Source organism: Antrostomus carolinensis, unplaced genomic scaffold (assembly GCF_000700745.2).
Source record: "Antrostomus carolinensis isolate BGI_N321 unplaced genomic scaffold, ASM70074v2 scaffold20230, whole genome shotgun sequence".
Taxonomy (NCBI): Eukaryota; Metazoa; Chordata; class Aves; order Caprimulgiformes; family Caprimulgidae; genus Antrostomus; species Antrostomus carolinensis.
In genome coordinates, this window is record NW_010290771.1 from 40,441 (window position 1) to 55,857 (window position 15,417).

General features: G+C 49.4%; 1 protein-coding gene across 1 annotated transcript in view; it reads left to right on the plus strand.

The window, feature by feature from the left end:
• Positions 1-9,402, plus strand: part of VWC2L (von Willebrand factor C domain containing 2 like) — a 47,363-nt gene extending 37,961 nt beyond the window's left edge. Inside the window, exon 3 of the mRNA XM_010174410.1 lies at positions 9,254-9,402. Within this exon, the coding sequence (XP_010172712.1) occupies positions 9,254-9,402 (149 nt within the window). The remainder of the gene's footprint in view (positions 1-9,253) is intronic.
• The last annotated feature ends 6,015 nt before the right edge of the window (positions 9,403-15,417 follow it).

Below are 15,417 nucleotides of genomic sequence, written 5' to 3' on the forward strand. Positions count from 1 at the left end.
ATTAAGTAACTGTGCTATCAATAAGGAGGAGTAATGCGGTGTATTCCCTTCTGGATGTCTCCCTGTCCCTCATTTGTTTGCTGCTCCTGATTAAGATGGATAACGAGCTATCGGTAATTTTCTAACTGCAGTGCAAAGCAGCATGGTTTAAATCAGTCTGTGTCACTGGGAGCCGGGTCATAATTCAGGGAACTCGAGTGGGTCCCTGCATTCATCAGACTCCGAGGCAGCGGATGCTTGGGGTTGTCTGAGCAAAGCCCAGATGATGTGGACTTCTCTGCGTGGAGAGACCCAGGAGGTGACCTGGGGCCACCAGGAGATCCCCATCCCGCTGGGCTGGCTGAGAGCTGCAGGTGTGTTTTATCTTATTTGTTTTTCTGGCTTCATTGCTGGCAAAAGTCAGTGGAGAAGCTCCCGTTGCCCTGAATTTAGCTTTTCAGCCTGGTCTTGCCTTTTTAATGCGCTCCTTTTAATGATGTAGGGCTTGCTTAGAGTGAGCAACTTGGATTTAGATTGGAGAAGGATACTGCAGATATATATATATTTTTTTTTTTTTAATGCAGAGATTAAATAACTTTTAGGCATCTTCAGGCACCCAGCAATGTGAATTATGGCTGGGAAAAAATCTCGAATTATGGCTGGAAAAATCTCTCATTTAAATAGGCAGTGCTTGAGAAGGGCTGTTAGCATCGTCTTGTGAGGAGTGAAATATGCAGGAACGATGGAGGAGAGCTGCAGATCAGCTTCAGAGGAGATTAATGCTTTGGGGCAATGGCACACACGATTGAGAGCTCATGGATGGCAAGGAGATAACCCCCAGTTGACTCCAGCGAGCTTTTAGCCCAAGCCAGTGGGGTTTGTCCACGAATGAAAAAAAAAGGGCTCTAATTTTGCAACATTTTAGACAACAGAGTGAAATTGGGGGGCATTTATTGGACGTGCCATCTCTCCATGGGTGGCTGGACAAGGTGGTAAAGGAAGAGTGAACCTTCTGCCTTGGTTGAGGTCACCTTGAGGAGGTGACACTTGTTACCATGGCTAAGAGCCATCATCGTGTGGTACTCTGCCTAAAAGTGGCAACATCCCAGGCAGAAGGTGGCCTTGTCACAGAAACATCACTTGCATGTATCTGTATTTTGGTTCCCTTCAGCAGAGAGGGCAGGAGTGACATACACACCTTGCTGGGAGCTCTTTCCACTGCCTGGGCTGGTGAATGAAGACCGGAGCAGGCTGAGATTTGGTGGGACAGCTTACACAAAGCTCCTGTCCTTCCAGAAGAGCACTGGCTGAAAGCAAATGAAGAACAAAAAAAGGTTGTGGGAGATGCATCTTTCAAACTCCCTTGGCTTTGCTTTTATGTCTATATACAGTCCCACACATACCTATGTACTTCAGGGCTGGGCTTTCTTTTGGGATTTTAAAACAACAGCAACCAAAAAAAGGGGCACTAAGGAATTCCTGAGCTTTTGAATGGCGGAGGGGCCGGGGGCTGCTGGGGCCACCGCTAGCCCAGTGCTTGCTCACACCTCCTCCCCAAAGCTTCCCATTCCTACCTTGATTTTCATCCCTCAACTCATGGGCAAGGATGGGAAAAAAACCCCCTAGTGATTTCATCCCACTGTCCACTTGCTCGTGGGCCTGTTGCCAAAAAAACAGCACCTCTTTTGCCTTCCTCCCCCCATTTGCCGCCCACCCTGCTGTGAGACGGAGCCCCCCTGCCTGCCAGATGGAGATGGAGATGCTGCTTTTCTGGCAGCCACTGCACTGGGTTGGGCTTCCTTGTAGCCGCCGGATGCGATTGCCATCCCGCAGCTCTGCGGCGGGGGATAGTTTGCTGGTGACCAACTTTCACCTACCCACGCCGAAAATACTGACGTGCTCCAGCGCGCGGCACCGCCACGCTGCGGTGTGCAGCCTGTGAGCATTTGGGGTGGCAGATGGCTCTGCAAAGCGTTTTGCTTACAGCAGTGGTGAGGACTGACACCTCCAGCATCCCCTGCCTGCCTGCTGTAGGGGTTTTTAATTTGCAACGCCGAGGCTGGGGCGGGCTGGTTGACTCGACTCCGAGGCGCTCCAAAGATGGAGCAGTGTCTAGATTTTGTTGGGGTGGTGGCCAAGGTGTTGATGCAACTTCCTGGTTTGGGTGCAGGGCAGCTTAGGAGAGCTTGTCTGCTGCTAGAGAGGGTGAGGAGGCTGGAAAGAGACTTTCATAGTCTTGCTGGAGACCTGGATTGGGGCACTGACCTGAAATGGTGCCATTTCCAGGAGCCTTTGTTGGGTGGGGATGGACTCGGGCTATAGGGGTGTCCAGGGTGGGTATTTTCACTTGCTGTATGTAGCCTGGGGGACATGGACATCACCTCTGGGAGCAGGGAGGGGACAGATACACAATGTACTCCCCTGCCTTCTGCCACCACCAGAAGCAACTGGCCATGGACCAGGGGTTAGACCTGGGTGTTATTGGGGTATAAACTCACCCCACCCCCAAGCCCCCCCGCCACGGTTGCAGCAGCCCTGTTTTCAGCATGCCCTTGGGCTACAGTGATGCTTCAAGCTAAGACCTTTGCCTTCAGCCTCTTCCTAACACAACAGCGCTGCAGGCTGTTATCTTTTGGTGGGGTTTTCAGCCCCCCCCTCCCCGCAGAGCATCGCCAAATTTAATTTTCAATAAGGCAAAACTCAGCATCAGCAGCTGACTTCTTTATGTCTCACCTCCAGCTTCACCCGCTGCCTTCTCCTCCCCCCAGGGAGAGGAGGGCAGGCAGGCTTGGTACCAGGCAGTGAAAACAAGACTTCTTCCCTCCTCAGCTCGTTAATTAAAGCCACAAATTGAGGTCTTTTCTTGCAATCTGAAGTGATTGCATAAATAGCGTTGACGGAGCTAAAGGAACATTTGAAAGGATCCTGCAGGATCAGCAAAGAGGAGCTGTGTTAACCTCCAGGAACAGGGGCTGTCATTAAAAACAAGATGCTGGTTTTTTTTCTTTCCCTGAGCGCAGAGTTCAGCCTGGACGTGGAGAAAATCGCAAGGTGCAGGCAGCCGGCGATTTCTGCCCTCTGTGCCAGAACCTGGGGGGTCACTTGTAATTCTGCTGTGTTTTGCCTCTTCCTCTGTCGGTGGGTTGTCCCCGAGCGTCCTTGTGTGGGTTTTGGGGTGCAGTCCTCACCTGGCCCTTGCTTTTGAGTGTTTTTTTCAGCTGAGCGATGCTGGGAGTGCTGGACACCGGCACTGGACACCACATGGTTATGGCATGGGATGGTCATGCTGCAGACTGTGTTTCATGGAGACACACAAAAGAAAATCCACCTTCCCACGTTCACTAGAAGTGGCTCCCCCAGTTTGGTGCAGCTTCCCAGCAGTAAATTCCCTGTTACATTCATGGTCGAGCTCCAAAAGCAAAGTCGTCAAGACTCATTCAGCTGAAGGAGCGTCCGTGGGGATGTCTTCAAGCTGTATCCATTCCTAAATACTGCCGGGAAACACCACTGCCTTCTGCTTATCCCTTGTGACTTTAATTGTGGGGCACATCACTTGGGAGCCTGAGGGATGGCTGGCTAAATTAACTTGCTATTTAGCAGCTATCGAAAGTGCCAGTGTGAGGTAGATAAGCGTAGCCATCAGCACCTCTCCCCTTCACAACATTATCCATAGACTGAGTGAGCTAAATTCTCTTGGAGTCAGCCTTAATGTTTCCAAAGGGATGGGGAGGCTCTTAAAGGAGTGGCAGGAGACATAGGATTATCATCAGAAAATACTTAACTAAGAGGAAAATACCGCTCTGTGCTGAAATAGAGCGTTGTGCCATGGGAAGTCCTGGTGAAAGCAATGAGCTTCATCTGGTGCAAGATGCTATTCAGGGGAAATCGGAATATCACAGTTGGCCGGAAGCGGTTCGTGCTTGCTGCGGTGCTTAACGTTTGATTTCCTTTTATTGCTTCTTTGCACACTCGAAGCTGAATTCAGAGCTGCTGGCAGCCATGGGCAAAGCCATTAAGTTCAGTAAAACCTACCTGAGAAGCACCTGGCAGCAGCCTGGAGCCTGCAGCCCCCAGGAGCCGGGCTGGTGTTCGGCACCGAGTGACTCCAAAGCATCAGCGTGATGCTGTGTGCTCGTGGCATTGGAGAGCATCAAACCCCACACTCCTGCTCTTTCCAGCTTTAACTCGGTCTGGGTGCTGGGTGCTCTTCAATTCACATATTTTTCTCTGTGTCCCCACAGTGCTGTGCTGGGGACCATGCTGGGGAGCTGGGATGGCTGCTCCTATTGCATTTGGGACCTGAGTGTTTTCCAGCCTGGTATCATCTGATCTGGGGGGTTTGGGTTGTTTTGAAGCACCACTCTGCCACTGAGTCCCGAGAGGACTTAATCTCATACCCTGGGTAGCGTTGCAGGATGTAGCAGGCGTGCATTAATGCCCACATATGGGATTTGCCATATTCCCTCGGTACCTGGGGTGCAATTCAGCAGCACAACGTGGGTTGTCACCTGGGTATCTGGTCTTACATGTATGGTTGCAAAATTTGCCGTCGCTCTTCCCCAACGACAAACCTTATATGATTTTTTCTACATCTCTCTTACCAAAACAGCATCTGAATGTCCCTAATATATCTCCATAAAAATCCTCACAGTTGTTCTAGCAAACAGCCTGGAGAGCTGTGGTCTTTTACGAGTATTAATTATGTTAAGCAAAGCAAATCTCACAATTACGTTGTCTGTGGGAGCAGCAAACTTCTCCCATCAGTCTCCCTGAGCAAGGAAATAGGATGATTACTGTCCTGTTTTCAACGCAGTTGTGGTTTAAGATGCTTTTACAAAGACTGGGATGACAGCCCTTGCCCAAAGCAGCTCCTTGTTCCTACTGCTATTATCATAAGTAACTTCCTTGATGTGCCTGACATGTCATCAGATGTTTCTGAGCAGCGTCTGCCTTTGAATAATAATAATGATAATAAAAAACCCAAGTTGTGCTGTTCTAGCTCATTCTTTGTGATTTTTTTTGCATCAATTTGGCAGATCCTGGTCTCATCCTGCTTCTCCAAGCAGCACAAAGCCACAGCAGGAGGAGCTCAGCAGCATGGCTCTGGGGCACTGAGCCTTTGAGATGTTGGGAGGCTGATCTAAGGGAGGGAAAGAAAGTATTAGAGAACTTAAAGGAGTCTGGTTAGCTCTGCTGCAGAGCAAAGATAGGGCTTGGTTCCTTGTGGCCTTACAAGCTGCAGCTCCTCTAAGGCGCGTCGCAAAGCCACGTCGCATCCCCGGGCGCTGGGTGTTGTCGCAGGCAGTGGATTAGCTGTTGGTAATAAAAAGCCCAAGATCACTGGAAAATTCCCTGGTGACTTGTGCCATTGCACAGAAAATGCCACTTGTCTGGGGCATATTGTCAATTAAATTTCAGCAGTGTCCCTGAGTGCCTCTTTCCTGTGCCTCAGCCATAGGTGCAATGCTCACTGCTTCCATTTTGGACCAACAGGATCCACTGTTCCACTATAAAGGTGAGAGAAGTTTTGGATGGGAAAAAAAAAAGGCTGGCTGACAGCAATTGTGCTGGAAAATTGGATTTCAGTGATTCCAGTCAGTGGGAATTTAAGTTGAATTATCAGAAATGGAGTGTGGAAATTTTGCCTTCCGCTAGAAATCCACGTTTTTATAAGCACGGGGATAGCACGGGGCGGGGGGAGAGAGGATGCAAAAATGCTCCATCCAGCGTGCTGTGATGTGCAAAAGGAAACGTTTCACTTTGGCAATGCAGAGGTGGCTATTTTGAGAGAGCTCTGGGGAAAAAAAAAAGGTTCAGAGCAGTGGTAGTGTTGGCCTAAATTAAAAGTACCAAGGTCTGACAGAAGAGATGGATGCCCCGAAATGGCAGCAAAACATCTCCTAGGAGGGGAAATGTCAGCAGAGCCCAAAGCCAGGTTTCTAAAAGCCAAGAAAAATGAAAACAAACCCACAGGCCCTATGATTTATCCAAAATAGCTGTAATTTTTCCTCTTCTCCTTCCCAGCCCCTTTGCAGGGGAGTGGCAGCATCCCAAGGATTTTCCACTGGATGCGGAGGCGCTTGCCAGCTCCTTCCTGGCTTGATAGATGCCAGAGATCAGAGGGGCAGATTATTAGTGTTTAATTGCTATTCTGCAGAGCTACCCTGTGTCCTTGGCCAGGGCAGGGACGTTGCTGCTGTGGTGCTGTCCCCAAGATGGGTCATCCCCTCTCCCCTGGGGACCTCTCGGGCATGGGTGATGCTTTTAGTACATCCCCCTCATCTATCTCTTTTCATCTTGGTGTCTGCTTTCTGCTTCTCTGCTCTGGGATATGGACATTAATGAGGGGTGTTTAATGATTTTTTTTTTTAACAAGTGACCCCTTTGGGAGAACTGAAGAGGGAGAGGGGACCTGGGGCTGCTGGGAGGAGGAGGAAGGGCAGCTGTGGCCATGGTGGAGCAGCTATGAGATGGACAGACAAGCAGGATGCAATGAAAAACAACTTTTCCCCAGTTTGCAGTTCCCCATCAGCCAGTCCCAACTCGGTTGACTGTGACCCTGAGCTGTGCTCTGCCTCTGTGGTGTTTCAGCACTGGGCTTCAGCCAAAACCCCACGAGGGGGGCACGGGATCCCCAAACCCAGGCCAAGCAGTGAAGGTTTGCCCACCTGTGAGTGAGAAAACACCCCAGCTCCCCTTGCCACCGGCCTCCTGTGAGTTTTGAGCTGTGTTGAACGGGCCGGCAGTGCTATAAATCCACCGTCCGTGTCTGGAGATGCGTGTGGGCGTCGAGGCAACGTTGACTTCTCAAATAAGATGATTAACAAGCAGCCACAGGGCAACAAGAGAGAAAACAATCTTCCCCTTTCCTTGCCACCATAATCTCCAGAGGAAGCTTTCTGTTTAAATCCTAAAGAAAAGGGTTTTTCTGCTCTGGGAGCATGGAGCAGGCTGCTGTGAGGAGGCTGCCCATCCTGGGTGTCCCCAGCATCGACTGGCAATCAGAGCATCCTGTTAAAGAGCGACAGGCGCTTCAACTTTAAATACAGCCAGCTGCAGTTATTGGCATTTTCAGTGCATTTTGAGCCCCGGACATTTAACAGCAGAAAATGAGCCAACCTGATGGCGAAGCCCATGCTGGGTGTCATCACGCAACGCCACCCTCCAGACTTGATGAAGTGGAGAATTAAAATCTGTGATGAAGAGCAGAGGCAGCAGCGCAGTGACCCAAAAGCCGGGGGGAGATGCAACAACTTCATTGGGTTGCCAAAGAAATACCACAGTTGGGATCGCAGCCTTTCCAACCAGGATTGTGTCTTCTGAAGAGACGCCAACTTCAGAAACCTTCAGCTCACAACCAAAACAGGTCATGACTTTCAATCCTACACACATACAGGAACATACATACAGTATATATATGTGTGCTCACATAGAGTTTGGCTTTTCCAAATCGCTGCATGTCCTTGGCTGGTATGTCCTGGCTTTGAAGTTCCTTGCACCATGGAATGACTGAGGTTGGAGGGGACCTTTGGAGGTTGTCCAGCCCAAAGCAGACTTAAAACATCCCCACGCCCAGCGCAGTCGTCCTCAGCTGCCAGTAGACCAGTGTTACCTCAACTCCAGCTCAACAAGTGGTGTTGAATTTCCTCATTTGGAACAAAAGGCTGCTTCCTCCTGGAGTCATGACGGACTCACGTGCTGGCCAGGCAAAGGAGGAGGCATCATCCCCCTTTCACAGAGAGACACAGACCATCCCCGCGCCTATGGAAAGAAGCAGCAGCCCTGGGGTACACCCAGTCACCCCACATTCTGGTACAGGAGCCATCAGAGGCACCTTTCTCAAGCCCTTCTGCTGTGGCTTCATTAAGACAGATGTGAAAAGTTGCTGTTGAGCTGATCTGCATTTAAAGAGGCCTTTAATCAAGGGGGGGTGGTCGCTTAAACACAAACAACATTCAAGCACCATTTGGTACTGCAGGGACCTGAATTGCCTGTCTTGGTTAAGCCCAGCCCTGTCAAACTTGTGGCCTGTTGAGCTTAAACACAGGGTCCTGAGGAGCATCTTAATAAAATCAGGGCACTAATAAATCAGCAACATGAAATGAATAGTTCTCTGGGACTATAAAACGCGAGACCCCCAGCACAGGGTTGGCTACAGCTCAGCCCATTTCCAGCCACAGAGGGACCCTATTTTCCCTTTCAATCAGTCTTAAGCCTTATTTGAAGCACTAAGGTCTTGCCTGTAATTCCATGTCTGTACACACTCTCATCTTTTGAATGCACCTCATGCACTGGAGGCATAGATTAAAACCAGTGGCCAGCCGAGGGGTGACATTTGGGAGCAGCACTCGAGCCACAAGACACTTTTCAAATGTCTTCACACTTTCCTCATGCCACGAATGTGACCGCCTCGATTTTTTTTTTCCCTTCCCCGTGTGCTGCTGGCTCTGACATTAATTCCTGGTGCTAACTGGTGCAGGAGGGAGAGGGGAGGAGGAGAGGGTTTGCAGAGCAGTGGGCAATGGGTATTTACCAGGCTTTTAGGAGAAGGAGGAAAATAAGATCCTTGCTGACTTGTTCAGCTTTGATATTAAGCTATCAAAAAAAAATTAGCAATTATGAGCAGATTAAAGGAATCGTACTTGAGAAAAAACAGATTTTATCAGAAAGCTTATTTGGGAGGTGAATGATTGTCATTAATTTGATGCCAGCACTTGTTTATGGTTAACAGCCCCAAGCTGGGGGGGTCCCTGGGCTTACCGGGTGTTCAGACACGGCTGCTGCATTCCTGGGTGGTGAATTGGCTCCGTTGCATGCAGCTCCATGTGGGCTCACCGGGGTAGGGCAGCAAAGGCTGGTGGCTGTCCTGATCCTTGTCCGCGTGGTCTTCGTCCATCTCACAGCTGAATCTTTAGGAGAAAGTGATACTAAATTAGCAGGCAACTGAGTAGAAAAAAGCTGGGTGCATGGATGGGGCATTCCGTTGCCGTTGGCACTAGTGGTTGGGTGCAGAAACAGGAGAAGGAATGTTTCAAGGCCTTTTTTTTTCCTTAGTGTCTGAGGGCACTAAAAAAAGATCCTGAGAGAAGTGACAGGCGTGGGGCAGAGCTGAGAGAGTTGCTGCTGATTTTGTCATTGCGGCCGGAGCAGAGTGAGGGGCTGGGGCTGAGCGCCTGCCTGCTTATAGCAGAGCTGATGCACCCAATTTAAAAAAAAACCCAAACAAACCTAAAAAAAAGTATTTATTTCTATTACTCCCGTGTGTTTTTTGCAGGTCCAAACTGCTTTGCGGGAACGACGATAATCCCCGCCGGCATTGAAGTAAAGGTGGACGACTGCAACATCTGCCATTGCCACAACGGGGACTGGTGGAAGCCAGCGCAGTGCTCCAAGCGCGAGTGCCAGGGCAAGCAGGCTCTGTAGCGGCAAAACCCCCCGCCAGCGGCACCGCCAGGCAAACAACCCGCCGATGATGATGATGATGATGATGGTGATGGTGATGAAGGAATGCACACGCATCTGACCTCCCGCCAGCTGCAACAGGGTCACCAGCAAAACCTGCGAGGGTTTCATGCAAGCAGAGATGTTACTGGTGGGGAAGGGTCTCCCTCTCTCCTGCTCTTCTCTCGCTTTAAACACTATGTATCCAGGATCTAGGTATCTACTCTGCTTTTGTAATTATCAGTGCTTGATTGGGATGCGGTGGTCAGATTTGGGGAGGGTAAAAAAAAAAACAACCCCAAAATGGTCCACGCAAGTTCTTGGACTGGTGACACCTCCGAGAGGCTGATGGATTCACTGCTCTCAGTTTCTACAACGTGGATTGCAGGGTTTTCATATTTATTTATTCAAGTTTTTTGTTATTGTGTTTTGGGGTTTATTTTATTTTATTTTTTTATTATTATTTTAAAGCCTCTTCCTAAGCTGGGATAATTGGGGCAGTACAGCTATGAGTGAAGCAATGGATCATTTTTTTATCATGTCTATAAGGAGGGAGCCAGTAAGGACAGGAGGGAGGTTGAAATTAAAAGGGGAGGAAGGGGTTAAAAAAACCCCAAAACCCACAACTGGAATGTAACCTGTGGAAGGACGGAGGTAGATGCACAGGTATATGACCGGACACCCAAGGCACAAGCTGTATCTGTGTTACACTTTCTCCACTGAGTGGGGACAATAAAGTCAAAGACACCTACAGAGTCACCGTGACCGTGATCAGAGCGAGAGCCAGCGCGGGCTGGGCGGGCAGGACTTGGAAAGGCACCGTGAGAGCAACATCTTCCCTGGGTTGTCTCTGCGTGATGCCCAGCTGGGGCATCAGTGGTGGAAGGGAAGAGGGTCGCCCTGTGGCACTGGCTCCTGGGCTGAGCGGGTGTTTGCCTGCCTTGCCCCATCCCTCTTTTATCGGTGCCAAGGCTGCGCTCGCTGGAGCCAAAGGCTCCGTTCCCTTCACTTTAGCGACAGCCAGACTCGGCCGCTGCGACTCAAAGTTAAAATACCTGAACCCCCTGCTCTGCCCATCACCCTTACCGAGGTTTCCAGCAATGTCCCATCACTGTACCAGCACTGAACCGGCTCAGCTGGTGGGTGAGCCCCTTTGCTGCGGCGTGAGGAGCTGCCCTGGCTCTCCCCCAGTCCCAGGAGCACTCATCCCACTGGGGATAAAGCAAACCAGGGCACACATGGCTGTGTCCATGGGAGTTGGCTCCTGGTGAAGGTCTCTCCAGAAAGTGGCTGCATGCCAGCTAGCCAAGAGGAGAGGTCCCCGTGGTCCCTGCCCTGCCAGCAGCCTCTGTCCCTCCAAGGAAGGGTCCCCTTTGGGGGTTTTGCCACCTCTCGCTTTCTCAGGCTGTGGCTTCCGAGCGATACTGTGAGAGAAAAGCCACCATTGTCCCTTCCCTGCTATGCCCTGCCTGGGTGAGCGCAGGAGCCTCTCCCATTGCTGTCCATGCTCGGTTTGCTGCTTTTCCATCATGCCCATTAGGGCAATGGTGCTTATTTTGGTCAGACTTTGGTCCAGCATCAGCTCTTTAACAGCGACGGCAGCAACTCCTCCCTACAGCATCCTCCACCGAAGCAGCCCAGCACAGTCTGTCTCAGATTATGCACACTGTTGCCTTGATATTTTCATTTCTTCCCCATTTTTTTTGCATCTTACTGGAGGGCAGAGGTTAGGGCAAGCCCTAGCGCAGTGGTTGCCGTATTTTTGAACTGGTACCATTAAAGAAGACATCGCCACATTTCTTTGTAAGCTGTTGCCTGTCAATGACTATCCAGTTTCAAAATTTTCAAACAATAGTGTGCCTAAAACTAGTGAGGGGGTGGGGAAAAAAAAACTATTCTGTAAAAAAAAATGGGAGGGTCTAGAAACAATATTTGATGTGTAAAAGACTATATTATTAAAAAATTATTTTGTTAAATATAAAATGTGTGAACCAGCAAAGAAACTCAAAATTAGATACTTGTGTATTTTACTCTACTGATCCCACCCTCTCAAGCTCCCAGTTCCCTATCTCACATCCCTTGCTCCAGCCCCCAGCTCCCTGCAGCATCGGTGAGTGCAGGTGGGGTGGGAGCAGTGGCTTTGGAGCCTGGAAACAGCCGTGGAAGTTGGACCACTGGGATGGGCTGCACAGGGAGCTCCTACTCAGCAGCCAAAGCACATCAGCTTTGCTTTGTCACTAGTTACCTGCCAAACTGGGATTCCCTTCTGGGGAGCCATCCTGGACCAACGCAGCTCCCAGGTTCTCACTTTAACCTCCATATGTTTTTGCCTTTTTCTGGTGCCATTTGATATTTAATGTCATTTCCTGAACATGGAAATCTGCTTTCAGTTCACAAACTCCATTTGGTACCTCCAGATGCATCATTATTTACACTGATTAGTAGTTACTCTAATTAATTACAGCTTAATTACTGTAGTTAATGTTTGTACAGTGCTTGGAACAAGTACAGCATTATACGTGCCACATATTATTTTCTTCATTATTAATTAAGCACCATCTCCATTGCATGCTGTGCTATTTCATTATTCCCAAGGAGTCATGGCAGAGTACTCATTCCCACCCAGGAGTACTTTACTCCTGGCTCCCACCAGGATGCTCTGGGGTTGGCTGCCACGCAGGACGGGAGCAGGAAGAGCAGGATCTATGGTGAGTGGGATTGCAGAGCACCAGGGTGATGCTTGGTTTTGTTCCTTTCACCCTTTCAGGGCATCGAGTCCAAAAAACAAATAGAAAAAAAAAAAAGCCGATGGCAGAGGGATGCCCCAAGGCCCCAGGGAGCTGGAGCATGTGTTTGGGTGAGAGGAGGGGTCAGCCCTGTGGATCCCATCACATGTTTCTGCGAGGTCTCCACGAGACGTCAGCTCAGACTGTGGAAGGGATCTGATTCCCCCAAATCCAGCAGTGTGAGGCAGCGGGTCCCGCTGAGGGATCTGGCAGTTCTCACTGAGCACCAAGGTGGCAGCAGGGCAGGGTCTGGGATAGCAGCGAGGAGGGATGGGTGCAGATCGGCTTTTCTGGGGGTTCATGTGGAAGAGTGGCCAGTCGTGGTGGCCAGTGCTTCCGCAGCACCTAGAGCAATAGCCCTGAAAACTGTTGCCACCAGCTCTGCCTCCTAGCAGCCCATCTCAGAGCAGACAGGGTGGATCTAGAATTGAAATCTCATCAAGTGCTCTCCAGATACGCTATTTTTTTCCTGAACCAAAGAGTTTCAGCCTCATCTCAATCTCCTTCCTTTCTGCCTTTTTTTTTTTTTTTAATGTTTTAGTTCATTTCTCCCTTTAATTAATCACAGCTCTGGGCCAGCCAGACCCATTAACTACTCTTCTCATTTAGACCTTTCAGAGATGCAGTTGCAGATGCAATTTAATTTGTTGACCCATGATCGATAGCAATTAATACCATCTCTTTAATCTTGTTGAAAGGTTTGTCTTGGCCTTCCAGAGGCTGCCATCTCAAGGGAAAGGTGTCTGATATGTGTGTTATTAGATGGGGGAGCACAACCTCCTCCGCAGGCACTGTCCTTCCCACCCCCCCTCCCACCTCTTGGAAATAGAAGAGGTATTTGTGGGACGTGGAGAAGAGGAGAAGATGGACAAAGGTGAGGGAAGATGTTGAGAAGAGCAGGGGGCTTGGTAGGGCAGAAAGTAGGGGAAGGTGGAGTTGATGGATTGGGAAGATGAGGGATAAAGAGGACAGCAGGTGGGGAAATAGAAATTATACAGCCTGGGAGACATAGAGACAAAAAAGGGAGACAAAAGGTCTTGAATTGGAGCACAAGAGCAGGTCAGAGGGCGGAAAGCTTAGAGGCAACACCTGCAGCATGAGTAATGGTGAATTTTGCAGAATAAACACACCCAGATCCAGAAAGACGATCCTCCTGGGGTGCTTTACCCCTGTCTCACTTTGATGTGATGCCTTTTTTTGTCGTCCCCCCGCCAAAGTGCAGCAGCTGTGTCCAGCCTCCCTCCTCCAAGCACTGGGACGGCCCACCCCAAGAGCAACACCTTTTCCCCATCCTCATTAATATGCTGTTACGCAAGATTATTTTATAATTACAATATTATTTCCTGCACACCCTGGGTGGGAGCTGTCTCAACTCCGGATCACCTGTGGAGCATCAGCAGGACGATGTCATTTGTCCCCAGAAACCTACAAGGCACGCTCAAAACTGGGCTAAGGCTGGGAAAAAGCTGGAATTTGGGTACTTTCCATCCTACCATCTCACTCAGACGGCTCCACACGTACCGGGATGCTGAGCACCAGCGCTCCTGAGTCAGCAGCATGTGGTGGCTTCAGTGGCACATAAATAAGTCGAGTCCCATCTGACGTGACCATCCCCGGCTCGATTGTCCCGGCTGGCAGGGATGCTGGATCCACTGGAGCAACCCCTATTCAGCCACAGCTCTGCAAATCTTTAGCTTCCAGCACAGCACGAGCAATAATGTGTTTCTCGTTGGTGGCTGTTAAAGGGAAAAGAGAGCCCATGTGAATGGATAGCAGATGAATGCCTTTTATATAGCTAAATTACATGGCTTTGCAACAGCAAGTCAATATAGAAAATGAAAAATTTATCAAAAATCCACCTTTCTTTGTAGTGTGGAAGCTTAGCTTTTAAAACACAGGCAACAGAGCATGTGGAAAGGAAGTAAGTGCCTGTATTTATATATTTAATATACCATATATGTATATTTGTATGTGTAGCTATACTTCTTACATTTTCTGAATGATTTTTTTTTTTAAGGGAAGATATGTTTTTACCATGACTAACTAATCTCAAAGTGTTCCGCTCTCAGAAGATGCCAGTTCATGCCCCCACTCAGTCACACTGCTCCTGTGTGCTCCCAGGACAGCCAGCAGCACTCCAGTGCCACAGGCTGCAGGGAGAGTTTTGCAGCCAAATACGCCCAGCTTTGGATGATCCCCAACATGACATGGTGACACGTACTTCCCTGTTGACACAGGAGCTCTGTGAACATGACTGTTTCCATTCACATACTGGGGTGATGGAGATCCACCACGTTCTCTTCAAGAGGCTTTTCAATGCACAGGATTTCGTGGATCAATCATGAATTTGGTCCATCCTCCAAGCCACCCAGAGAGAAGCTGACTCTGGAAACCCTTTATCCACCATGGCCACAGATGGGCATCCAAATAAATAGCAGAGGAACACAGAGCAGATGATAGTTGGTATTTTTTTTCCAGCTGGACAGGTCTGTGAGCAACCTGATCTGGTTGAAGATGTCCCTGCTCACTGCAGGGTGGTTGGACTAGATGGCCTTGAAACTCAACTCCAACTCAAACCATTCCATGATTCTATTAAAAAAAGCACCTGAGATCCATAGAAACCCCTGTAACATATCTTAACCCAGGTAACTGTCCTCAGTCACTCTTTTGGTGATTCCCCTCCCTGCACACATGGACATGCGTGCTGACAGTCCATGAATGGGGAGCAGGCAGGCCAGCACCAGTATCCCTTAAGTAAAGAGCAATCAGAGGCCCTGATGTAGCCCAGGGATCCGTATTGAGCCATAAAAATATTATTTGGGACCTTACTGTACTTCATGTGTATAACCAGCCCAAGGCAGGGAAGAATGAGCCACTGCCAAGACATGGCATGTGCAAGCCCAGACAAAGGGATAATCATACACTGGGAAATTGGATGGAAAGACAAAACCCAACAAGAAAGCTAAGTTGGGCTCCTTTGGGATGGTAAAGAACTAGACTGTGTCCCCACCAGCACTGCATGATGTCCTCCCTGCCAAGACCAGGCAGACGGGTGATGGTTGCACCCACCTGCACAGAAAGCCTCATCTTTTGGGCAGGCAGCCAGTTGAGTGTTGCTGATGGCTGTTCAGCAAGAGATGGACAAAGCCTCTCCTTTCTCAGGGAGTTTGTGTCCTCTGACCACACTAGTTCCTCTGGGGTTACTAATTAA